At 33.5% G+C, this 27,932-nt stretch overlaps 1 protein-coding gene across 1 annotated transcript in view; it reads right to left on the bottom strand.

Annotated features, from left to right (window-relative positions):
* The window catches only part of LOC106462671, a 285,178-nt gene that overhangs the window by 131,852 nt on the left and 125,394 nt on the right, over positions 1–27,932 (bottom strand). Inside the window, exon 3 of the mRNA XM_022389990.1 lies at positions 4,009–4,104. Within this exon, the coding sequence (XP_022245698.1) occupies positions 4,009–4,104 (96 nt within the window). The remainder of the gene's footprint in view (positions 1–4,008; positions 4,105–27,932) is intronic.

The following is a 27,932-nucleotide window of genomic DNA, read 5'->3' as shown; positions in this document are numbered from 1 at the left end:
CGTTTGTATTGTGCTAGAAATGTTATATTTAAAGAAGTACTATTACGACAAAGATACTAATTTGTCCGGAAATGTTTTGCGGGTCTCTGTTAGTATTGCAGTAATTTGTATAGTTCATCATTATAAGAAGCATTTCACAGAGCTATTCAGTTTTATTACTAAAACTTAGCATTTTCTAATTTAACAATTTTAAAATAATGTTTATTGAAATAAAGTCACACGTAATTTTATGTAGTTTCAGTTATGAAGGTGCCATCAAACGTCAAGGCTAGAATCAAATAATCAATATGTAAATACAAAAGCATCTTATAATAAGAAACAAAACCGGAGTTGTTATACTTCTCTAACGTTTTTGAACACAATTCGCAAATTATAAGCAAGGATTATTTATATAAAATACTTAATGAACTAGTCAAAAATATTTCAGTCACAAGTTTTTAGTAGACTTTTGTGTCTTTATCAGCGAAGCGATTCTTAAATGAATTCAGAACAAAATTTTTAATAAATTACCACTACGTTCACTTGACAACTGTGTTGCATTTACAGTACTTTACTCCAAATTTATAAATATATTAACTTTAGAAACTAGCAATTACAGTTACTTTCTTTCATTACGTGGCGTAGGCTTTAATATATGCAGAGAAATAACACACTTTTCGTCGAAACGTTTATGTGACGTAAATAGTTCACAGGGACGTGCGTGCACCCTGAATATTTCAACTGAGACACCAAACATCTGAACATTCATATCATACCCGATGTAGTTTTCCTTTTATTTTTCGTAACTGCTAATATGTCTACTTTTTTTGGCTCGTCATCAAATGCGTCCCCTACAATACATTCCAGCAGTAATTCAGTATAATTTCAGTGTTATAACTCTACAATTGCTTACGTTACTATATGAAAACAAAACTATCTCTGGTGGAACATGTGCTTTGACATTGTCTCGAGTTCATCTCTATTTGATACCAAACGTGTAACAAAGCCTTCCTTAGATGGCTGAAAGTCCTTTTGAAAACATCTTAATACATACACCTTATGAAAGCTATTTCAATATTAATAACAACAACGCTTTCTATACGGTGAATAACAATAACACTTTATATATATTGATAATATAGTATTTTAAAAATCACATCAACATAAAAATAGTCCTTTACAATTATTTTATGTATAGAAATAACTTACAATGTATGTTGAATCAATAGTAACGGTGTTTTATATTGTACAAACAGTAACGGTGTTTTATATTGTACAAACAGTAACGGTGTTTTACATTCTAAAATAGGCCCGGCATGGTCAGGTGGTTAGGGCGCTCGACTCACAATCTGCGGGTCGCGGGTTCGAATCCCCGTCACACCAAATATGCTCGCACTTTCAGACGTGGGGGAGTTATAATGTGATAGTCAATCCTACTATTCGTTGGTAAAAGAGTAGCCCAGGAGTTGGCGGTGGGTGGTGATGACTAACTGCCTTCCCTCTAGTCTTACACTGCTAAATTAGGGACGGCTAGCGCAGATAGCCCTCGTGTAGCTTTGCGCGAAATTCAAAAAAGAAACAAACAAACATTCTAAAACTAATACATTTGTAGTGAACGAGCGGATGAAAACAGAACTTTATATTGCACCAATGCACAAAACACTAAAGGTGTAACAATAGCAACAGTATTTTATATGTTATCAACAGAATTAGCAATTTTACGTAAATTACAGATGTTATGAAACTGACGTATTTAACAACATCGTCTTTACAAAAATCCTTTGCTGATATCTCGGTCAGCAGAATATTTCTTTTTTTTACTACACAAAACGATAAAAAGTGGATCATTAAGTACATATTTCATAACTGATTTCAATAAAACACCAGAAATAGCAAACGAATGCACACACTCAATAATTACAGTTTATGGTCGTGGATGTTCGAAAAACATTACAAAAACACATCGAACTAAAATGAAAATATAAATACTTTTATGCAAAGTTTAACACAAAATGAGTACTTTTATTTAAATCTATGTTTTTGAACGCAGAGAAGTAATTGTAATCTCCACATTCTCTTTCAAAATTTAGATAATTTTCACCGAACGTAATTAATTTCTCATTTAGAACCACTAGATTTTAGTTATGTATAGCAAAACATACACATTACTCTGTTTAACATTACTACCGTAAGTAACACATACATTTATTTACTGAATAAATAAATAAATAATTTGAGATTACTTACAAAGAAAGGAGATAAATGCGTTTACTGAGGATAGGTAATAATTATGAACCTTCGAATTTAGGAATCGTTCAATTCTAATATATGACATGCAACTTATAACACGAAAATCTTGAGTTTTTTCATGTTTTTTTTCACTTATCTGGAAAGAAGTATTAGTAACGATAACGCGGGAATTCTAGCCAATTATCGTCAACATACCACCAACATGTTGCTTTTTTTTTTGGCTTCAGACACACACATACGTAATTAGAAGTTATAGCTTGACATTTCTGTTCGACGTCACTAGTTACGGTACTGAGTGATAGCAGCTAAACTATCCAAAATTTGGAGGATTAATAAATAGCAGTGATAGCTATCATATAATAATAGAGGATTATTAAATAGCAGTGATTGACCTTCACATTATAACGATCCCACGACCGAAAGGACGAGCATGTTCGGTGATGGGAATTCGAACCTGCCAGACTATAGAAAAGTTATACTAAACCTAAATATATATATATATATATATATATATATATACATATAATGTAAACATGAATAATATTTAAACAGTTAAGTTTTGCATAAAAAGATAGGACTGCCTTACAAACAGCAAGACCAAATCTGTGATGAAACACAATTTCTGCAGTCAACTCCAAAAACTAGAACACATACCCCACGTTATCGCCTGTGCTCTGGTGTCTCTGTTTTTGTTTTGTTACATTTCTTGCCTAATGTATTGTATTTTCTAAGTCTCCGAATTTTCTAATGATTTTTTATCTAGATTTCACAACATATATGTTATAAACATTTTAGGGAAACAAAATTATGTGTTTCTCTCTTATCCAATGATATTAAAAGAGATGGCTGTCCTAACAGATGAAGTTCAAAGCTTCGCACCCAATTTCATTCATTACCTAGCGTTATAAAAGTTGGCATAGCGAGAAAACATTCGGTCATATATACAAGAGCTAATAGATAGCGAAGTATTTCGATGGAGCATAAAACAGAAATTTGGGTTTTTAGATAATTAAATACGTATATAAAACAAAACCAAAATATCAAAAGTGAAACTCAAAACTAGAGCTGTCACTCAAAACAAAATTCAAAATTATAATGCTTATCAAAACAAATTCAAATAAAATATATAAATGAATACATTTTGTTGTGAGTGACAGTTCTGGTTTCAAGTTTCACTCCTGATATTTTAATTTTGTTCTCTATATATTTTTTCACCATTGTTATATGGTGCTGAATGTATCGTCTTTATGCACTTGATGTAATATATATTATTAGACTTTTTTTACTGGGCCTGGCATAGCCTAGTGGTTTGGGCACTCGCCCTTTCAGCCGTGGAGGCGTTATAATGTGACAGCCCCTTCTACTATTTGTTGGTAAAAGAGTAGCTCAAGAATTGGCGGTGGGTGGGGTTGACTAGCTGTTTTTCCTCTAGTCTATCACTACTGAATTAGGGATGGCGAGCGCAGACAGCACTCGAGCAGCTTTGGGCGAAAATCAAAACAAACCAAAGAACTCGTTTTATTGAAACATATATATATATACCCAAGTACACCAAAACGCACGTTATGGATAGGTAGACGGCAAGATAACGAATGACGAATTAAACCCAGCAACAGGTGAAAGGATGAGCAGATAAAAAGGGTTAGGGTGATAAGCAAGTAGACAGGCAAAGTAAACAGACTGACAGGAGATACACAGAACGACACTTCCTTTTATCATAAAAAATATACATATTTTTCTTATATAAACGAAGCACTTGAGGCGAAAAATATGCCTTACCTTTATGTCGAGTGAAGCATGTTTGGGTTGGGTAATGAGGTCGAAGTTTTTCTCTTGGTTGACTCGCTGGTTTTCATTGTCAGTTGAACAATGAACCTAACAAAGACCAGGCATATTTAAAACTTATAACCATTAACATTCTCACATACAAATTGTAAGTTATCAGGCTGGTGTTATTTTCAACAAAATTTATAGTAATCCCAAAAAGGCAGCACAAATGAAAACAATAAAAATATAAATAGTGCACGATAACATTAGAGCCTTTCCTCTTTACAATAACCTAGCAACAATAATCTACAATATACGATAGCGTAATGAAATAATTCAAACAATTTAAATTTATTTACACTAAAAAAAAAAGCGCGAAAAAGTTAAAGATTTAAAAATGCTATTATAACAATATTACTGAATCAAAATGTTTCAAACCATGTTATCGTCAAATGGCCCAACATATTTCTACATTAAGTATATATACATTTATGCATGTGTATAGTGACTGTAGCATAACATTTAAACCCCATTCATTATCAGATAACTTCTCTTCCCCCATGGGTGTTAACAAGTAAAAAAAGTTGGTTTCACCCACAGCTGCAGGAATAACCACTCTAACGTTTCGGTAGCAAGGTCATTCTTTAATAGATTTTTTTTTCATTAATTGTATTTGTAGATATTATAAAAAAATAGAATAAATGATTGTAGGCTGGCTTTTCCATTTGAGTATCCCCAAAACACGTTTCTGGGTCGAACTTGTACAGTTCTTAGTTAGCCACTCTTATCTTATCACCATTATCATGTTAAAGCCTACGCGGTGGTATTTATCATTGTCCATGCAGCCAACAGGTGGCTGATAAAGATCAAACCTGCTGGTATCTGGTACGGAGCTACTGAGAAGATTAGCTGTACAAGGTTAGAGTTATCGACAAATACGCGTTTAAATACCAAAGCGCTGGTTTTTCAACTTTATGGAAATTAATTCGTTTAATTAGTTACTCTTGAATCGTACAAGTTTAGTGACACAAAGGTATGCATTACATTTTACATAATCCAGATACGGATATATAATTAAACTGACGTGTCTAGCAGTGACCCCGAAGATCCTGCTTTACGTAATTCGATAAGTAAAAAGTTCACCTCAACACTGTTACACGTGATGGTATGATTAACAGTTTAATATCGTTTTAGGAGCATGAAAAAGTTTATTTGAGGTGAAAAAGATACAGGCAAGGAAATCACCATTTGTATTTATAAAATATGATTGCATTATGTGGCAAACCGATGCACAGTTCTTTACATATGGACTGTGAGGGGTGAAAAAAAAAAGTTCAAAACCTGAAAAACGACAAAGATTTATGACATCTCTTGGAATTTCAAAACAGTATATATTTTTATTGTAATATTTAATATCTGCCAAAATATGTGACTTACAGTTATAGACCACTAAGTGGCAGTAAAGAAACGTTATGAAATGACAATAGTACTGTTTTCAATAATAACTACCCTTTATAGATATCAAAGTCATTGTTCTAATTAATAAAGCAATTTTATGATAACGCATCATAATCAAACAGCTGAACTCTGAAGAGAAACCATTATATACAAAATAAAAAAGACCATTGATGTTTGACTTTAAAAAATTATCAAACTGACGATCGATAACTCCCAGTAGTGTTGTATTAGTACTGAAGAGAGCTTTCGTTTTTACTTCATAAAAATCTGTATGCATCTTAATTTTCTCTTCACTATTTATAAATTGTCCACTTTATAAAATACAAAGAAGAGTACCCGTCCCCAGTGACGGGAAATGTTTAAGTTAATCTAGCAAAAGTTTAAGTTAATCTATCAATTTAAATTATATCATGGACATTAAAAAGGTTAATTGTGTTGCACTCTTGGTTTCACTCAGAGCCAAAGTTCTGAGCTACTTATAACGCCCACCGCGAAAAGTGATTGCTAAGCATTTCAGTCATGCTAAGAGCCGCTCAACAATAACATACGGTAAATCTACATTTTTATTCTTTAAGTTACGTCACATTTTGAAATGTGAATAATAGTGTGATTAATTCATAACAATTTAGTGTAGAATATCCTGCTTGCGGAATAAAATTTGGCATCAACATTATTCATGGCGTCATTTTAAAAGTGAATGTTGAGCTTTGCCTGCGTGCGCAGCTTTTGAAATGGGAGACGACGAACGCTTGGACAGACACCACGGTTTGCAATAAATATAAGATTTGACTGGTTAAACCTTCATGTGTAAAAATAGGAATAAGCATACTCGTTTATTAAATAGATAATAATAAAAACTTAAATGTTGTAGCATTAAGATTTTGGTCAACATGAGAAAACACAGACAAAAACTTAAGTGTCTGCGCTTTTACAACAAAAGTTTGTTGGTTTTTTTTCAATGTTACACATGGGTTAAACTAATGGCTTTAAATCCAACACGCCCTTGTCCTTGCACGCCCTTGCTCCTCGTAATTTTAGCCAGAATAAAAAAGTAAAAATGAAAATATATTACCCAATCAACAGAGGCGTAGATAAGCACTGGCACACGGGGTTCGTGCCTCGATTTTATTTCACAGTGCCCTGAATCCCCAGTTGGTGTCTTGAAAAATCAGAATAGAAACCTTTAAAAACGATATCATGAAACGCCGAAAATTCCCGCGCCTATGGGCCCGAGCCCCGAATCTTTTAAGCACCTAGCGACGTCTCTGCCAATCAAACACGAATAAACAGATGTAACTCAATGTTTCATAATTATCATAAATTAATCTTATTAGAAAGTTCTTCACGTCATGCATATGAAATGTCCTGTTAGTTTGTACAGAAATAATTAGAGTTTCCTGAATTCTCCTACGACATACAATTCAGTAAGGAATGCGGATATTTTCTTATGTAACCCAATCCTGTTTCTCTTAAACTTGTTTCTGTTCAACAAAGCTTAAGTAGTTTCCGTTCGTTATTTTAAACTTACTCATAGCTAAAGTTCTTCAGTGAATCTAAAAAAGTGCATGATGGCGAATGTTTCGATGTTAATTTTTCCAGTAATGGATTGATTCATTTTTCAAATTAGACATGTAACAATGATACATTAATATTTCTGTCAACCAGTGGGCAGTTTACAATATACACACTGTTGATAAAACGCCAAGAATATATCTTTTCAAATACCACTATATAAAGAATAAAGATAATAATACAGATAATGCAATAATAAAACATTGTATGTTATCTTTCTCTAGCTAAAGATCGAATACAATAATACTGTGTCGTACGTTGGAGGTAAGATCTACAATAATGTACACTTTTGTGTTGTTTTTTTACATTTAACAATTCACTACATAACATTAAAAAAAAACAATGCATATTTTAGAACTAAGAGCTGGTCATAACAATAAAAACACTCAAAGTTATATAATTCCAATTGAAATATAAATACCAATCAAAATCAGTATGTTATGTAAAGACAACAATATAAATTATCATGTTATGTAAAGACAACAATATAAATTATCATGTTATTTTTATATCAAAAAGCTGAACAAGACTGGAAATTACATTCTACTTACAGCATTGATTATGAAGATAGATAGTGTTATTTTTCCAATTACTCTTTGTTTGTTCATCTTATGCATACAATAAGCAAAACGGCCAGGTCAGATAATCCTAAGGTTAAGACATAGGCGTAACTAATTTGAACTGTAGAATAAAGAGAAGGCATCCAGTCGGTATTACCCGCCGCCTGAAGCGGCTACCCTTAACCAAGTAGCAGAAGTGATTGCCACTATGTATTATACTTGACGTTTGCAGCTACAAGTTGATTATAAGAATATACTTATTATAATTCCTTTCCAGCTACAGATGAGAGCTGATTATAGCAACATTGGCACGATTTGACATGTTTTAAAGCTTAACAAAAGTGGTAAAAACACAATCACGATTGTTTAGAGCTCAGTTCCGGTTATATAATGATAGTTATGCACGAGTAACTTTACATATGAACACTGGTTAACTTCTAAAATAACTTTATATTCAGTAGATTTCAGGATATTATGTTTGCATGGCTTCAAAATAATGCTCTGTACTAAATGTTATGAAAGAACCGAACCCAACATACATTTAAATGTACGAAAACATAGAGTCAATGGGTAGAAAGATGTTTCGGGTAAGAACAACTACATCTAACTTACACAGAGCCATGCCAAAGATTCTTAAATAAATACAGAATCATCCACGCGGTATTACTTTTCCCTAACTGCAGAAGGTTCATTTGGCAAAACATACACTTTGAGCAAAGATGAAAATAAATGTCTGCCGTAGTTCCCCATAAAGAGCGCGTCAAATCGTTATATATATATAAAAGCTTTCTGTGTAGACATGCAGCCACAGCTTTCTTCCATATGATTGATGTTCGTAAGAGAAACAGTCAGCCCTTCTAGCAAATCTTTTTATATTAATATCACTAACAAAACAGATACCATGCATTCCCTAAAAACTGTACAATTGAGAAAATAGTACAATATTAGACGTCTAGGTGCCTCAAATGTATTTCGTTACGTACATTTCTTATCTTTAACTATACTTATAGTACAGTTAAATTATCTTATGTTCAGTTATAAATCATAGTACATATACAATATCTGTGTATTAATTTTATATCTATATAATTTGGTTATAATCCAGCTAATACAGAATATATCTCTTTGAAGGGTTAAAACGATTTTTTACTGTTGCAGTTAAACTGTAATATGTTCCGAAATTATCACAATGTCTCTACTGTTCTACTAAGTTATCTTACGTCCCATATCAAAATCATGTATTTATTGCAGTGTTAAACTATGTTCCAAAATCATCACTATGTATCTACTGTTCTATTTAATTGCCTTATGTCCCGAAGGTAACTATATCATTAGTGTAGCAATAAACTACAATATATTCCAAAATCACTACTATTATCTCTTTAAGCTATCTTATGTCCCCAAATCAACACCTTACCTTTAATCATCCAGTACATATGTTCATATGCAATGCTAAACTACAATACGTTCTGAAACCACCATTACTAATATCTTTAAGCTATCTAATGTGACCAAGTCAACACCATGTCTTTAATGCAGTTAAACAACAATATGTTCCAAAATCACCATTATTGATCTCTTTAAGCTGTCTAATGTCTCCAAGTCAACGCTATATCTATATAAATATAATAGTACTGTTTGTTGTATGTCCATGTAACTACTTCGTAGGTTGTTGGTTTGTTTGTAATTAAGCACAAAGCTGTATAATAGGCTATCTGTGCTCTGCACAACACGGGTATCTAAACCCGGATTCTAGCGTTGTAAGTCCGCAGACATACCGCTGTGCTACTGGGGGGCTCGCAGGGTGTGGATGGATCTTCACACAACTTGGTATGGAGGTTCATTATGTCCATGCGGGGGTACATACAAATTTTCAGTTTTGCATTTTACGGTTTTTGTGGGCGTTTTTGTAATTTCTACCACTACTTCGGTCCCTGTTGATGGATCCTCACCAAATTTGGCATGAAGGTTTTTTGGGTGCAAGCGGAGATACATGCAAGTTTGTATTTTCACATTTTGTGTTTTGCAGTTTTTAATGGGCGTTTCTTACAATTACATATAAGGGAAGCAACTTTTCATATCCTCAGATAACCTTTCATTAATCATGAATCTACATAACTTTGTCCAGGGGACGGGTACTCCAGTTAGTCTTCAGTGTAGTGTTAAACTACAATACGTTCCAAAATCATCACTATGTCTCTGCTGCACTATTAAGCTATTTTATGTTTTCAAGTGAGCACCATGTATTTAATGTAGTGTTAAACTACACATTAATTTTGTTGTAATATTAAACTACCTTATATCACGTAGTTTCGTGTACTTCGTATTGTTCAACAATATTATATATTCGTTTGGAGTAAAGTGTAAATCAAACGGAGAGAGAGATAAAAACTGACGTCACGTGATCTATGACCAGAAGACAAAGGTTAAAAGGGAATTTGCATAAACAACGTAACATGATAGTAAAAAAAGGCATTGTCTTGTATAAAACATAAGCAGGTACTGTAAAAATAGAGAAAGCGCGTGTAGCACGTGATCTTTAGAAAGAGCACATCCCTACGCCTCCTGCAGAGTCAGATTCCACATCAAAGAAGGTCATAACCCTAATATTGTTCCTTTTATCCCAGCTCCCCAACAGGTTAGTAATAACAGCGAAGCATGTAGAAGGATGAATGGGCGTTGAATAGACAGATGAGCAAGGGGTTGTCCTCTTATTTTCATCACCACTGACTGCTTTGTTAAGCATATCATGTCGTTATCTGTCTGTGTTTCTTATTCTGCTTTTCTCTATACTTCTTAACCATTTCTCTCTAATATCTATTTATGCAATTCTGTGTCAATATTACTTCTTAGCCTTCTGAAGACGAACATCACGTGTTTCCAATTTTTGGTGCCACTCACGTTCAAACCAGAGAGTTTAAGTTTATAAAATTAATAAAACATGATTTTCTCGTATATAAATGGGAGCTAATGCTAATAACAAAATGTTAGAGTTTAAGCGATCTCCGAAATTATTCTCTGGTTTACCCAATCGTTTTCGAAATTTTACAAATAGGTGCTATCTTGAAAATTAAGCTAAAAAAAAAATTCTGTCCTTGTGTAATAAACAATATTAGCAAACTATTTATCTCTTTAAGTGCTCAATCAACTTAGAAATATTTTCTGGATACTTATTTGAAGTCGATAGCATAAAAATTACTGACAACTTTGTCACCATTCCACAAGATGGCTACACAAACAAAACTTGGTAAATTCAACATACCAGTTGTATCATGCTTAACGATTAACAACAATACGTTGCGTATATCTACGATCAGTTGACACTATACTTACAAAAACTTTTATTTCTACATCAGGGTAATGCGAGAAACAATAATAGTATAAAAGCTAAACAATTGGCTTCTGCACTATGCCCACCGCGGTGTTTCGAACCCTGGATTTTAGCGGTGTTCGCCTATAAAATTACCACTGATCCACTGACAGACGTGGAAATGCTACGATTCATTACGATGTGGAAGGGAAACCAAAGATGAATGATATCTCTACCATCAGCAAAACCACGTAGTAATGATATTGTCCCTAACTGACCCAACAATATTGATATTTTCGACTAGAAGACAACGCTAAGGATTAATGATGCCTACACTATAGGAAAAAACAAAAATTAATATATCTCTATCAGAGGAAAGCATCAGTGATTAAGGGTACCTCCACCAAACATAAGTACTAGGGATTGATGATATTTCCACCAAGGAGAATATCCTACCTTTCATTTGTTTACTGAAATATCTTGAAAATTTATACAAATATGAGACTTTAAATACGTTAAAATCCTGGTACTACCAGCAGGAAATATAGTATATGTTGATCAAAATGTTTTGAATACGTCTAACTATCAGAAAGTATACTATTAGTCGATCGAAATGTTTTGAATACTTCCAACCAGCAAGAAATATTGCAAACATTGATGAAATGTTTTGAATGCTTTCAATCAGCAGGAAGTACAGTATCCATTTTTCAAAATATTTTGAATGTTTGCAAAATAGTGTGCCAATAGCAAGTGACAGCACTTTTAATTTTTTTTTTATACACTCTAATGGAGGTAAACCAAACTTGTTGTAGCAATGTCATTTTGGCTCAGAAAAGATGTACGGTTTAAATGTAAACCTAGAACAATTCGTAAGAAATATATTAAAGTCAAGCATAACTCTAAGAAGACTTGGACATAAATAAGGGTTAAATCAGTGTATAAATAATACGTTCAATACATTTCAGCATTTAGTTTTATTTGAGAGCACTGCATACATTTTCGTAACATAGTTTTAAAATATTTTTGAAACATCTGCCGATTTGTAAAATACGATGGTAATACAGCTGTTCGATTTAACAAGATCTGTTTAGTTTAGGAAGAGTACATACGAAACCTTCTTTACAAGTGTAACAAGATAGGAAAGCCAATATAATGCACAAGTAAGTTACGTGTATCTGTCTCTACGTTAACAACTCACTTCCATTATTTTCAACAAGATTACCAGCTTGCTATATTCTATTGATCAGAGCATTTTACGACCATCTTATTCTCCGACATGGTTGCCGGAGAATCCTGGGCCTTAGCTGCCGTAAACTCGGCGTCAAGCTCTTCGTGGCCGTCTCCGTATACAAATGGACTACTTAGCCAAGCCATTATGTGAACAAAAGATCGCTGCTGGCACGTCGCTCGAATAAGCAACGTTTTGAGATGGATCCTCTGATAACCTTTTCTCTCGCAAATCACAAACATTACCCCTAGTTCTGTTTGCCAATAAAGAACAGACTCTCAGTCGCAGTAAACCCCATTATTTAGGAGGTACCTGTTTCTTCGTCGCCAAGACAACTATAGATGAGAGGCCTGCGTGTAGCATACAGAAGTAAACTCAAGCTCGGTGTATAATATTTCAAACTTAAAGTTATTCTGTGAACTACTACTAATTATTGTAAGCAAAAGGTCGTAGGTTCTTTTTTTCTAACCCACGTTAGAGTCACGACGACTGCCTAAGTTAACCTGTAATTACCCATACTTGGCGTATACGTGAATAAATAAATGCATAAAAATACGTATCTATAAACCAGGTGTTATTAAACGTAGAAAGTAATACGCGCACGATAATATATAAATTCACTTTATTAAATCTTCACAGGATAATAAAAGAAAAATCCTCACTGATGTAGTATTATCACATGTACATAAAGTAAAGGAATTTAATAGTTTTCTTGACTCATATTTTACGAACATTCCAAGAGCTTCGTTGTGCTGTACTTAACTAAAGCTATTTCTAACCTAAGTTCCTATACGTGTATGTACTTCTTCTGTTACGTCAGCACACTTTAGCTGCTGTTCACAGCACTTGGCAACCAGCCGTTACTGATGAATGAGGTTGAAAGTATAACCTTATTAGTCAGCGAGATCAGGCTGGATAAGACCCAGATAAACCTTAGGAAAATTCTCAACGTTATAGAAATTAGTTCCTCATCTCTTGACTTAATGGAACTAAGGTGGACAATGAAGCTTTCTGTGAAACTGAACTAACTACTCTACTAACTTTCCAATAACTTTAAACTACCAGCAGGAGATGGCGCTGCCAACATTATTTATAACTCGATCGTCACATCTGATGTTTTTAATTCTACTGTGTTCTAGTTTACCTTATTATTATTATTATTATCAATGTTTTCAATTAAAAGGATTTTCAATATTAGAGTAGCCGAAAATTTGGCGGTGGATATTATTGACTAGCTATTTTCCCTCTAGCCTATCAGTTCAAAATTATGACGGCTAGCGCAAATCCCTTGTATAGCTTTGCAGGAATATTGAAAACAACCATCCGACCATAGGTAACATTTACACTATTAATTGTCTTGTTTCAGATAGTAATTAACATTCATATTAGGCCTAGTACAGCTTGTTCCCATGCCACACAATGCGCAGACGAACGGCAAACACGCTGGAAAATGTTATAAAGTAAGCGAGAAGTGTGGCTTATGTTTAAATTTATCACGGTGGTTTCTTTCTTCATTGATGTAAAAGTTGTAATAGAACAGTGTCTACATATGAGTTCTTTGGAAATCATCAATCTCTTCTACAAAAACGTTTCTTCGTGGTTTTTTTTTTTATCAAACTTACACGTTTAAATACTTATTACCTGATCAACGGCGCAGTTTGTTTTAGCACAAAGTTACACAATGGGCTATACGTTCTCGGTCCACAGTAGGGAATCGAACCCTGGACGTTAGTATTGTGAACCCACGGCTGACTCAACGAGAGGACCAGTAATACAGCATTTTATCAAAATGTTTATACTAAACTTAATACTACGTTGTTCGGTGAAGCACGCTTTTGCTAAAATGTTACATGTTTATATTCATTTCTTGTTTTACACTGTTCAGTCTAACAGCCGTGCTAAAATGTTCATGTTTATATTCATTTCTTGTTTTACACTGTTCAGTCTAACAGCCGCGCTAAAATGTTACATGTTTATGTTCATTTCTTGTTTTACACTGTTCAGTCTAACAGCCGCGCTAAAATGTTACATGTTTATGTTCATTTCTTGTTTTACACTGTTCAGTCTAACAGCCGCGCTAAAATGTTACATGTTTATGTTCATTTCTTGTTTTACACTGTTCAGTCTAACAGCCGCGTTAAAATGTTACATGTTTATATTCGTTTCTTGTTTAACATTGTTCAGTATCAATATCCAATTAATTACACTAATTGCTGCTTATATCCCCTGCCTATATTGTACAGAAAATGAGAAATTTTGCTAAATTTTTGATTAGCTTTTTTTCTTTGTTTTAGACCGATAGCAGTAACAAGTAAAAAACCATCATCAAAAAATGATGTAATAATTAGACTCAGTTGGTAGTGAATGTCATAGTCAGCGATCTGAGGGTTAAGCCTTGTCATTAATAAAATTGTTCAGTATAACAGTGACGTATTAAAATATCAAACGTTCGTTTCAAAGTTTCTATATTACATTGCTTGTTAAATAGAGGTAAATCTTATCAAAATAATCATATTACAATAATTTGAATTAGGGTGTCTTAGTGCCACTAGAGTTTAGAGGTATTCATAAAAAAACAACCACAAACTATAGATGACGAAGGATTTGCCAGTACTCAACGTTTCAAAGGGTAGTGTACGCCGCCGAAAGTGGTAAATGATAAGTATTACTTTCATTGTTGCAAAAAAAAAAAAAAGAGAAAACACTAACGCTGGGTGCTGGTTGATAGTTCTTTATTTTAAGGTTGGGGTGGTGATTTTATGATTTTTATATTTTAAATTTCTTGTTTCTACTGTAGTATCTGCGAGAAAATTTCTCGTTAATTCATTAAATCCGCGGTGTGATAAAGTTATTTTGATATTAGCTAGAAGAAACGGTGGAAAAACTGACTGAATTTCAAAACTTTTTGTTCTATTTTGAAATAATTCATAACATAGATTAGTATAAAACTAAACACACTAAAATGTGCCTTTGTTTTCTGAACAAACACTGTGGTCAACCACGTACTTTACCATCGACCTTAGTTCCGGTATTTTATGATCTAATCTCATTCACGTGGTCCAGTGTTCAAACAGGTAAACAAAAGATTTTATAGGGCACGTGGCACTCTGTTCAAACAGCGTAGCCTAATGTAGACCTTCTAATCTATCATTTCAACCATGTGTGCTGTTCATTGTACATGATGATTTGACTTCCGGTGATTAATGTGCCTGATGGATGGCAAATGCCGCATAACAATGGACACTGATTATTTCAATGATCGATATACAACAGTATAGAGTTATTACCATACCAGTACTGGCTGCACAACGGAAAAAAAGGGGTAGTATTGTATACACTATTTGACAATGCGGAAAACGTGGAATATTAACAAGTAATAACACCCACCGTAAGAGAAATGTAAGATAAAAATACGATACCAAAATAATCAAAACAATGTAAATTAACATATTGAACTGAATAAAGTAACCTCTGAAAAATAGTTGCTTTTACAATAAAACTCTTCATGAAACATTCGTAAAAATACTTTTAATTCTCAACGTTCATATGTAGTACTTCAATAAGGAAAAGGAAACTTCTTCTCGTTAGTTTCTCTTAATGATCTGATAAAGTTTAATCGCGAAATTCTTTACTGTTTATACAGACATGGTTATGATTATAGATATCAAAATTTAATTTCACTGCCCAACTTCCCTCATAGGCAAAGTATTCAGTTAATTTCTTGTGTTTTTCTGATCAAGATCTGAAGAAATTTAAGCCTTGCCGTTTTTTTTTTTTACTGTTGTCAGTACATACTTTGACTGGTCCAACTAATGATGCTGTATTTGTGTTGGTCACCTTCGTTATTATCTGTACATAGCAAAGACTTATTATCAGTCCTAAGAATAAATACATAGAGAAGTTAACACCAAGTTAACCTCGATGAGACCGAAGCTGGCCAACCACTCATTACAGGGTGTTAAACAGTTCCATCATACGTGTTATTATCCACTGTTGAAAACCGGTTTGTCTAGGTTCTTCACGCAATGTCGCCCCTCAACCTGAATATTTCTTGGAATATTATATCTTCTCGTATCTCATCAATTTCAGACAGAAAGCTGAGGCCAGAGAGGTCTGAGTTAGAGACAATCTTGTTTTATAGGTGTGTCTTGTTATCTGATTATTGTCCACCTTATCCGTCAATGGCATATCTTTGTGCCCCATGAACCACAAACTCGATGGTTGGCAATTTGCAATATTTACGATTGTTTTAAAAGAAAAGCACCATGTAAGTACCTGTCAGAGCAGTTTGTCATTATAAAATATGTTTTACTCAAAATATATAACAGCTTAAACCTTAAACTACGTTCTGAAGACACTACCGGAACGTATTTCATAAAACAACACCACAGGTATGCTACTCTTCCATGTCAGTTATTCCATTGTAAGAATCAGAATGGGTTAGACCACAATTTCAATGTTTGAGTATGTGTTTTTGGGCTTAGAACAGTGATGTCATATATAAAGAATCTGAAACCCTGTATATGAAATATATTTTTAAGACATTTCCATAAGATATATAGGCGGTGATACACATTTGAATTTGGGAAGGGGTGGGAAGCACTGATAAGTGAGAGTACCTTATTTGGTATGTTAACCGTGACTAATGAATTTAAAATTGAAACAGTGACTTTCTATATAGTTATACACAAGTCTTTATTCCCCATTCAATGCCCCCCCCCCCGTGACACAGCGGAATGTCAGCGGATTTACAACGCTAGAAACTGGGTTTCGATACCCGTGATGGGCAGAACACAGATAGACCATTGTGCAGCTTTCTGCTTAACTACAAACAAACAAACAATCCCCATTCAAAGGTGCACCGGGTAAAAATGGGGCCACCTACTCCCCGGTTCCGCCACGTACGGTAACACAAGTATATATATAAAAGGGGCCTGCTTACTTTATTTCTTTCCAGCCTTGAAAGATGAAATATAAAAGTAATTCACATGGACAAAACTATTTAAAGTGGAGTTTGCAAGGCTAAGGGAATATTATATTGTCTTCACGCATCATCTCTGAGCAAAGTAAACAGCGGCGACATACCATTTTTTCTTCACGTTTACAGAAGTATATAAGAAATTGTTACAGCACACCTGTAACATCTTTCAACGTAGCCATATCATATGATCTATGTGTAAAATACATACAAATACATGAGCATAGTTACAAAATTCAGTAATAGGCATTCGATTTTGACACTAAAGCTATAACAATAGCTTTTACTATCAATACGTTTATCAAAATAGTTGTTCGTCGACAAATTTCCAGTCAAATCACTTTTAGCTGTTATCATAGCTAAGCGGCAATTCCTGTTGAGATAGTAACGACGTAGATCTGATGTCACTTCATGTCTGAGAATTATAAGAAACAAAATCTGAAAAAAGTTTAAAAATCCTCGCAACGTATAAGTACATGAAAATGTATTCCCAATAATTTTCGTGTCCGTTTTTATTACTTAAAAATTAACCCTCTCAAAGGATGCAACGACACGTTTTATTTTTAATTAATGAAGAAACGAGCTAAATACAACCCAAATAATAGAAAATGTGGAAGTATTTCTTTAGTGATGAAGTCCATCGGTAGGTCAACAGTTTCGCGAACTCACAACGCTAAAACCCGAAGTTTTATTCCCCACGATGGACAAAGCAGAGATAACGCAATGCGTGACTTTGTACTAAAACAAACAATCCACGGTGAAATACCATATTAATCTATTTTCAGTGTGCGTGCTTAGAAAGCGCCATCTATTGAATGGTTATAAAACTTTCTCGCTGCATTACATAAGACATTTGAAAATTTAACACAAACGAAATAAGTCTACAATAATCTTCGCTTACTGAAACATATGTTAGCGTGACATTATTCTGTTTTAGCGTGACATTATTCTGAAGTTGTATTTGTATGTTTTCCAAATAAACTTACATTATAATAGATAAGCTCAACTATTTATTTAATTCCTATTTATTCAATAATCAAGATGGAACAGGGTGGAATAAACAGTCTCTTGTTTGTATTGCAGATCACAACTATGTGGTAGCTAAGGAAACTACTTTTGCAAAATAATTGCGAAAGATTTGAATATACGAAAATAATGACCCTGAGTAATATCTTATTGTACATTTCTATAGTGATGGTAGAGAAAATAAAATATATTGAACTTAGTTGAAATTTATCAACTTACTGGATGCCTTACGTAGATATGTATCGTGTGTGTGTGTGCATAATTGTTATTACATCACATTGTAAGAACCATAAGATTTCTAATAAATTTTGCTGTGATATTACCTTTAGGTAGATATAATTCTTCTAGATCCTGTGTAATTTGTAAGTAAAATTCAATTCGATCTTTCAATCAGTATTGGCCCTTAAAACGAGCTATTTATAAAATGTTCTAAAACATGCACAAGCAAAACAAGCACACACACGAGGTAAGGGGTCCGGCATGGCCAGGTGGCTAGGGCGCTCGACTCGCAATCTCGGGTTCGAATCCCCGTCACAACAAACATGCTCGCCCTTTTAGCCGCGGGGCGTTATAATGTTACGGTCTATCCCACTATTCGTTGGTAAAAAGAGTAGCCCAAGAGTCGGCGGTGGGTGGTGACGACTAGCTGCCGTCCCTCTAGTCTTACACTGATAAATTAGGAACGGCTAGTGCAGATAGCCCTCGTGTAGCTTTGCGCGAAATTCAAAACAAACAAACAAACACGAAGTAAGTCACTACATCATAACCAATTGACAACTAAACGTGGCGAAAGTAAAAACAGATGTCAACTTGGCGTTTCGGAAGTTTTTGATAACCACATGCCAAACTGAAAATGTTCCATGTTAAGTATTCATAGCAATCAGTTATTCGTGTCTTATGAATATTGAATGCTAATTTTCGTATCATTTATTTAGTGTTAGAAATTATGTTCCGAAATGTTAACGAACAACAAACAAAGGCAACAAGAAAGTGCGCTTCAAGAAATAAACATACTTATTTAAACAGACACCATGAATAACATGGTTTACACTGACAATGGTTTCACATAAAATATAACATTAAGTTTTTTTTTTACGTGTAACTAAGTTAAACCCAATAGTCCGCGCTGTGGTTACAAGTTATTGAAATTTGACATAAGTGTGACATCTGGTTGAGTCAGCGATTACCTTTGATGAAATAATTTATGTAAGCTCTATTTATACTAAGTATCGTTTGAAAATGTACTATGTTATCTTAGGCCACTAAGGTATTATTAACGCGTTACACAACATTTTGTTCAAAGCAGTAACAACAAAATTCTTAAATGACACCCTGTACGACAACATAATTGATTGGCATCTCTAAATCAAACTTCCAATTCACGTGGCTAAGTAAAACAAAAATCGTTTATCCTCACTATTTGATGTACCACAAAACGAGGTGATTAGGGACAGATTTTTACAGTGACACATCCATATTTCTCAATTCTCAAGTAATCGATTGAAAATAAATAACATAGGTGGATGTGTGGCCCAATTGTAACTCAATGTTGTAGTCCAACTGGATCTTACGGGAACATTATAAGATACAGGATTTTTTAAATTATCAAGTGTCCCTTATAACTCTTGTGGCGATTAGGGATAAAAATTGACAGTTACCTGTAGTCTCCTTTTCTCCAACACTGGGGACAGCTGAAATACGTTAAAAAAGCTACAGATGTTTAACAAAAATGAGCATGCCTCATTTCACATATTAAAAAATAATGAACGGAAGCCATCTACCAGACAAAGGAGGTAAACATCTGTAAATTTATGGTATAGATATCAGATATGATAAAACGCAAACTGTATCATCTATGAAAGTATTGCTGTACTTCACTTAAAGTTTAGACACTATAGTTATTATCAAGGAAATACCGTGATATTCCAACCAACAGTCCATTTGAAATTAATAATAAAATAGGATGTCCACAATCACCCCGTTTTTGGTAGCAACTTCAAATCCACATGGCTATGTAAAACAAACAAGAAGAAGAAGAAGAAAAAACACCATTTGACTTTACAGTTTGGCATATTAACTATTAATTCACTTGGTTAAGTAAAACAAAAACAACACCATTTGGCCTTACAGTCTGGTTTATTAATTTCTCATTCACGTGGTTAAATAAAACAAACACAATTTGGCCTTACAGTCTGGTTTATTAATTTCTCATTCACGTGGTTAAATAAAACAATACTATTAGTTTTCACAACCTGATATAGTAACTACCAATTCAGGTAGTTAAGTCAACTTCAACTTTCGTCATTAGCTAAAATAAATTACGCTTGTTTTCATAAATGATATCTTAACTTGTAATTATTGTAGTAGTATTTAATAACTAATCATTATCCTCTTCGTAATAGAAAGTAATGGTAATTACCAGTTGACATAGCAAAATAAAACACTGTTAATGTTATTTGTATTATAGAATTTGATGCAGTAACGATCAGTTTATGTGGTTCGATAAAATGCCGTGGTCTTCATGGTCGGGTTTGTAATTATGTTGTAATTCAATCAAATCGAACTAAAATAGTGATACAAAAATAATTTTGTTCGTGTGTATGTTTGTGTGTGTGTATATATATATATATATATATATGTATATAACCAGAAAGCAGTTATAAACCCTTGTTAATCCCAAAAAACCGTAAGTAAAGCAAGAGGAGTTTTGAATTTCCATAGGTTCATAAAATGTACTAAAAATGTAATAACTTTTAATTTCTGAAACAGTTATCAAACTAAAATCTACCAAGTTAATCTGCTGAAAGTGTGAAAACGTCCTCTTAAATTTAAACACACAATCGATAACAATTGATATATCCAAATAGACCAGCAGGTGTACTTGTATTTTCTGTGATGAAGATCAGATGAGAAAATAAGGTACCGATAACATCACGTTCGAAATCCCTTAACTGACATCTTTTTAGCGCCCTCAATGCTTTTCATTTCTTTCAGCAGAAAGATGCCAAAAACTGATAAGACGAGCTTCAAGTTTTCCTTACTGCAGCTGAGTAGGAGACATAAATATCCATTCCTCACTACCAGATGGCTAATCCGTTCCGTCATGCTCTACTGCCACCGCCTGAGATTCTGATGATAAATATGCTGTAGTGTCAAACGCGAAATGGAGGGAAAAAAGAATCCAATCTCTTTCTTTACCAACATTTTAAATAGAAAAAGTAACAATTTTTAGTGAACTAACATACTCACAACAAACAAAAACAAAAATTGGGTTTCCCGTTATTTCAATCACAGCAAACATAGCCCTGTAGATCTAGCTAGCGCCATCACAGTAAGTATCTCTGTTAATCCTAAGACATAATTACAGCTCTGAGTATCTGACTAAAGTCACTATAAGAAATAGAATTCCGTATTTTCACTAAGATACCCCAACAAATACTCGATCTAACAATTATTTAATATAATGATGCAAAAAATAAGAATAATAAAAGCTCAGTATTTTTTACACGGCAACAATGGATTATATATATTATGTTAAAGATGATAGTTTTATAGTGTAAGTATATCAACTTTGTTTAATGTTAGTTTAACAACATTAATTACAACATATAAACGAGTGAGTGCCAGTTGGGGAATTCCTCAGATTAAATAACACTGATTATATATATATTTAAACACTAACTAAAGATAAGTAGATTTTGTGACAACCATTGGCCTCTAACAACTAATTAATAACGAGAACAGCATTTGTATCAACCGAATAAAACTTTTGTAACATTTAAGTGTTTAACGCCTACTGGTAAAACAACACTAAATGTAACGAGTTATCAAATAAAGTATTTGTAACAACAACTGCTTGCAGAAAACTAGTTGTAATACACATGTTTTTTATGGACGTCCATGTCTCTTATTTTTATTTTGGTACGAAGTTTTTAGGGTTTCACTTTGAGGCCTTCTGAAGAAATCAGAATAGGAACAAATAATGAGCGTAACAGCCATTGGTTTAATACTACTAGTTTTAATAACACTGACCCAATACTAATTGAAAAACAAAACAAATAAACTGATTGTAATAACGAAGAATTAAAAACTCTAGTCAAAGTAATCGTGATTAAAAACAACTGGTTTTAACATGCATTGATTAAACAATATTTGTATACAATTATAGCAATTGTACCTACAAGTAGAGATGTTATAGACACTGTCACAACTAGTGATGTTTATGTAACAGAACAAGTATTGTCCCAACAAGTTTGTAAACACCTAATTACACGTATAGCAATAATCTTAATAACAGAACAATATTAACTCTAACAACTACAGATTAAACGACATTCGTTATAACAACTACTCATTAAAGTACACTAGAAAAGTGTGACAATGTGGACAGCGTGGCTTTATCACTTGTTGCAGCCGATAAAGTTATAAAAAATAAACACTACCTTTGTTTGATGCAGACAACTGATAGACTATATAACCAAATTCTTAAAGTAAATCAAGAAATAACTTTCAGAATACAGAGTTGAGCACGTTATATTAAAACGATTTTGAATATTCAAATCAACAAGTCAAATGGCAAACACAGCCAATATAAAATCATGGTAGAAAAGAATGTATCAGAAGTACATTTTGAGATGATTTGGGGTTACGTAGCTAGTATGACGTCATTGAAAATTAATAATAGCTGATGATGACAAAACCTTGTCGAAACGTTGTACATTTGCTGTTATATTAAAGTTTTTCTTCATTACCCATTCAAGCCGTCTCCAGCCATTATTAGTCTCAAAGTGGGTTCCTCGTCATCGAATTTGAAGTCATTGAAAATTGATCGCTTTTAGGAAGAGTATGTAACAGCCCTTTTCGATGCAAAATATTCATACTTTCAGATCATAAACATGTGTTCAGATCGAGGAATTAGAATTTCAAGATGAAGTGTGTGTGTTTGAAGTTAAGCACAAACCTACGCAATGGGTTATCTGTGCTCTGCCCACCACGGGTGTCGAAACTCGGTTTCTATCGTTGAAAGTCCGCAGACATACCGCTGTGCCACTAGGGGGCAGCCAAGATTGAAAGACTCTTGTACTTAATGACATTGAAAAAGAAGAGAAATATGGATCAACTATGGGCACCAGGACACTCAGAAAGAGAAATACAACAAGTCGTAACCTCGACGTGGTAAGCTAAGTTGAGCATCTTGTAAAAGGTAAAAATCCACGAATGCAAAGGTCAGTGATAAAAGTCGTCCACGTGCTCCAGACAACAGTACGTAACATAATCAGGATGGATCTCTGTATGGAAAAGCGACACAAGCTGCTTCCACGACATATCCATTGAATTATCGAATACAAGTAGTCGTAGAATAAAATGGGTATTCAAGCTATTCAATACAAAGCCTAACCGGTCAAGCCGCCGAACACAGTATATATGGATTTCTGTGCAATCGGATTGTCTACACAGGCGCTGTGAAACAATATTCTTCGTACACTAGATGGTTTGTGGAAAGCCTGCAGTGAGGAAGGGTATGCTTTGTATATGACTGGACGTAGCTACATTGACCGTAACAATGTGGTGACGCTCCAACATCGTTTTAACATAACGTTATTGACCTCTGTAGACATGGAACCCACCATGTTTATATTTGAAAGCATTTGAAGATTGCATTGCGAAATAAAACATGACATTTTTAAGTTACCGTTTTCAAGCGTTAATTAACGGATGTGTCTCCCAAAGTTGAATTTTTAAAATTCTTCAGTACCACTTTAATAAAATATATAAGTTCAACTTATATTTGTAACATAAATGTCCAAACATATACATACAGAGAGAAAAAACATCGACCAAGTTCTTGAATCAATGCAAACAGCTGCACTCCCTTACCTTCTGTAATCGAATTTTATTCTTGCAGATAGCATGACTAACAAAATGTTAAAATGGACAATAAAACCATACGACTGGATCCGCTATTGTCAGTTGTACCACTTCTAAGTCTCAAGAATGATGGATGAAGATGCGAGAAAATAACGTCATAATTCAACCTTAAAACCGAGCAAACATAAACCAGAAAATCCATCCAAGCATTTCGTTAGTATTGCTGTGTGTGGTCGGCTTTCAACATACCTTTGTTAATGGTGAACTGTGCTGTGAACACCTGGGAAAGTTTTTAACAGTAAGTTTACCTATGTAACAACAAAGTAACAATAATAAATATTCATCCTCTAAATTAGGCCTTAGAGCGTGACATAAATGCGATATTTCTTTGTGTGCAATAAAAGGGGTGGAGGAAATCCGTTTCAATTTTTTTTTCACGATTTACCATTACCTATTATCTTATGAATGAAACATTAATCAGAAACAGACGATTAAAATTTCAACTAAAACTAAATGCCTGCAGTACATAAAAACTGTTGTTCAAAAGAGTAAATCGTGCTTACAACACGCTACTTATCAGATTTAATTTTGAGACATAATTATAAGTGACAATTTATCTCAATACCTCTCATTAAAGTAAAATAAAACGTTTCATGTATTCCCATAGACAATTAGATTGATATCGCACTAATGGCTCTTCCTAAACGTGATCGGGTCAAACTTCATCTATAAAATAATTTGTTCTAAGCTCGATGATGTTGTAGACAATTACTACTGTAAAAAAAAAAAAAAGTGATTCAGCCAGCTTTCCGAGAGTTAACTATACATTCAATTCTTCCTATTGACATCAGTTTCATTACATTGATAATCGACCCTTGGTTGTTTATTTTATCACTAGATGCCGCCGACCAGCACACATTCTTAAGTTTTAATACTTTTTTTTCTTTTCTTTTTTCAAGCAGTGGTCGTTTTCACGAAGAAATCGATTTATAACACTGACTCCAATCTAGATTTCAGTGCTTTCGCTAGATAGACTATAATTACCCTAGGGATTTGGACGGTAGGTGCTTCTTTACAACTGGAGGATTAGCCGTAATTAGAATTTCTATAACCTACAACAAAAACATGTCGCGGAACATTTGGAGTGTAAATATGTCTTATGCACTGCACCTGAACATTTTACAAATGTTGACGATATGGTCTTCATTATATTCTACTTGTCTTATTCCATTGTTGATTACATGCATTCTTTTGTTAACTGTCTTGTTCATTTGATAGTTTAAAGCTTTACTTAAGAACAGGATTTAATAATTTAACTATGTATCTTCTTTATTACCCTAACATCTTATAATCTACTGACTATTGATAATATATAGCCTGTCTTACACTCACCCCGTGTGGCGTTATTAGGTACTAAAAATCTATTCTCACAAAACTGTGGTTAAAAACTTATCAGTGGCACAGCGATATGTATACGGACTTATAACGCTAGAAACCTGGTTTCGATACCCGTGGTGGGAAGAGCACAGATAGCCCATTGTGTTGCTTTTTGCTTAACTTCAAACAAACAAAATATAATTAAATACTAATTATTAATACCTATATTATTTGAATTATGTGTAAGATGAACCCACTACTTTGTTTAATAATATTCACCGGATGTAAAAGCATTAGATATTTTAATATTAGCATCGTTTCTCTTCGAACAACCAATCTTGCTAGAAATTGCAAATCTCGGATACTCGTGACTTTCGTTATTCAATGCAAGTCAGTTTATTTTATTACCACTTATAAAATCTGAATGTAAATAAAACGTAATTACAAGACATGACTGGTCAACTTCAAACATTTCTTTTAACGAAAAAGCATAAAAGTGGGTATAGCAAAAAATCTACAAGAGACATATATTCCAACACATGACATATAAAGAGCTCCATTGGGTAACGTTCTTTACAATAACCTGGATAGGCTGACGAGAGCTGATAGTGGTCAAAGCTACACTTCTAAGTTAGAAACGATATCAGTTTTGTTACCCCTTGTGAGCTTATGTGTTTCATACTAAATCTTGAAAAAACTTCTTATATTTTTAGTTGCTACATAAATAAATAAGCCAGTTCTTCCACCAACTGCTTTCTGCACGAAGCGTACACAGAACATACCAGAAAACAAACAAAAATACTTCTTGCTCTTTTCAGAGAATTAAAAAAACTCGTGTATTTAGGAAAGCGTGTTACTTATGCCTGTTATTTTGTCACGTCACAGACCATAGCCATCCAATCAGCTAGCTTGATGCATAATTTAATATGCCGGACTACCATTGTTAGCATATATGAGCACATATAGTACTCTTAGACACTACAGATCTGTGGCGTTTTTAGATCAACACATCATAAAAATCTTAGAACCAGACTGCCATGTATGTAAACCTATTTAACTGTTATATTCTGTCAGGTTTTTTTCGACTTTTCAATTTATTGTCTGTTTTCATTTTACCAAATTCCAAATTAGATATAATGGTACAAGTTCCGTTGTTATACTAATGTTCAATCTTCTGGATAAGGATTTGTTTTATATTAAGCACAAAGCTACATTATAGTGTTCTGCACACCGCGGGTATCGAAACCAAATATTCAGCGTTATAAGCCCTCGGGCTTACCGCTGAAAAACATGGGAATCCCGGATATGGAACAAAGTAAGTTTACAAAATATATTTTAGGTGACTTAAACCATGTATATAATTAATAAACGAAACAATACATTTTACTAATCAATATATAAAAAAAATATTACAAACATAAATATTAATGTAAGGTCACATGACATATAGATATGGAATTACTTTAAAATAATTCAATCAAAAATATCTCCAACCAGATTGTATTTTTTATCGACGTTTACAAGAGTTATTATAAGTTAACGTTCAGTACTACCCAAAAGTTTCGTCTAATTACAGCAACACCTCAAATTTAGATATGAAATGTAAGTTAACAAAGTTTTTAACTTGTTTGATACAACATTTTCAATCTAAAAAAAATGTGGTCTTAAAGTTGCGAAATCAAAAAGAGTAAACTCGGAAAAAGTGATTTACTTTTCTTTAAAAATCACAGTTATCAATATAAGTTCTACAATATGCAAAAATCTTCTAGGAATATTTTTTAACGTATGAATATATTTATTTTTACCTTTATATAATTCTTTTATAGTATGAGGTTTTAAATCGATTTCATGAAGACATGCAATATACTTTTGAAGTGAATGATGTTTTGATTCAAATGAAATCAAGATCTGGTTATTGATGTTTATCGGTAACAAATCATTTCACAAAGAAACTGGGTCTCTCCTGTTTACCGGTGGGACAGCAGTAAGTCTACGAACTTACGAAGCTAAAACTCTGGGTTCGATTACCCACAGTGGAGACAGCAGATAGACCACACAGATGGTCTCTCATATAATTCCGTTTTTTTTTCCCAGTGGGACTTAGAAAACGTGTACTTGTTGGATATATCCTTCATACCAGATTTAATATCTTTTTTATTACAAAAAGAAACCCTCTTCCTTAGCTTTACTTTCTTTAGTATTAACCACGAGATACAGAGTAAGGTCGTTTTCCTGTAATCGTTTCTTTAGTATTACGACGTTGTTTGTTGGTATCAGAACCTTTAGGTAGAGAAAAGACTGAGAGAAATGAAATAGTTTTTTCAAATGATTACTATTACCCACTTAATGTAATTGAGAAATGTCTTACTAAGCCAAAAGCAATTTATGTTGAAAAGGTCAAAAAGCCAAAGTTTTACAATTTATGTTGAAAAAGTCAAAACGTTTTACAATTTGTGTTGAAAAGTCAAAACGTTTTTACAATTTGTGTTGAAAAGTCAAAACAAAGTTTTTACAATTTATGTTGAAAAAGTTAAAAAGTTTTACAATTTATGTTGAAAA

This window comes from Limulus polyphemus, unplaced genomic scaffold (genome assembly GCF_000517525.1).
Source record: "Limulus polyphemus unplaced genomic scaffold, Limulus_polyphemus-2.1.2 Scaffold1221, whole genome shotgun sequence".
In the NCBI taxonomy this organism is placed as follows: Eukaryota; Metazoa; Arthropoda; class Merostomata; order Xiphosura; family Limulidae; genus Limulus; species Limulus polyphemus.
This window is presented reverse-complemented; position numbering and strand designations above follow the sequence as displayed.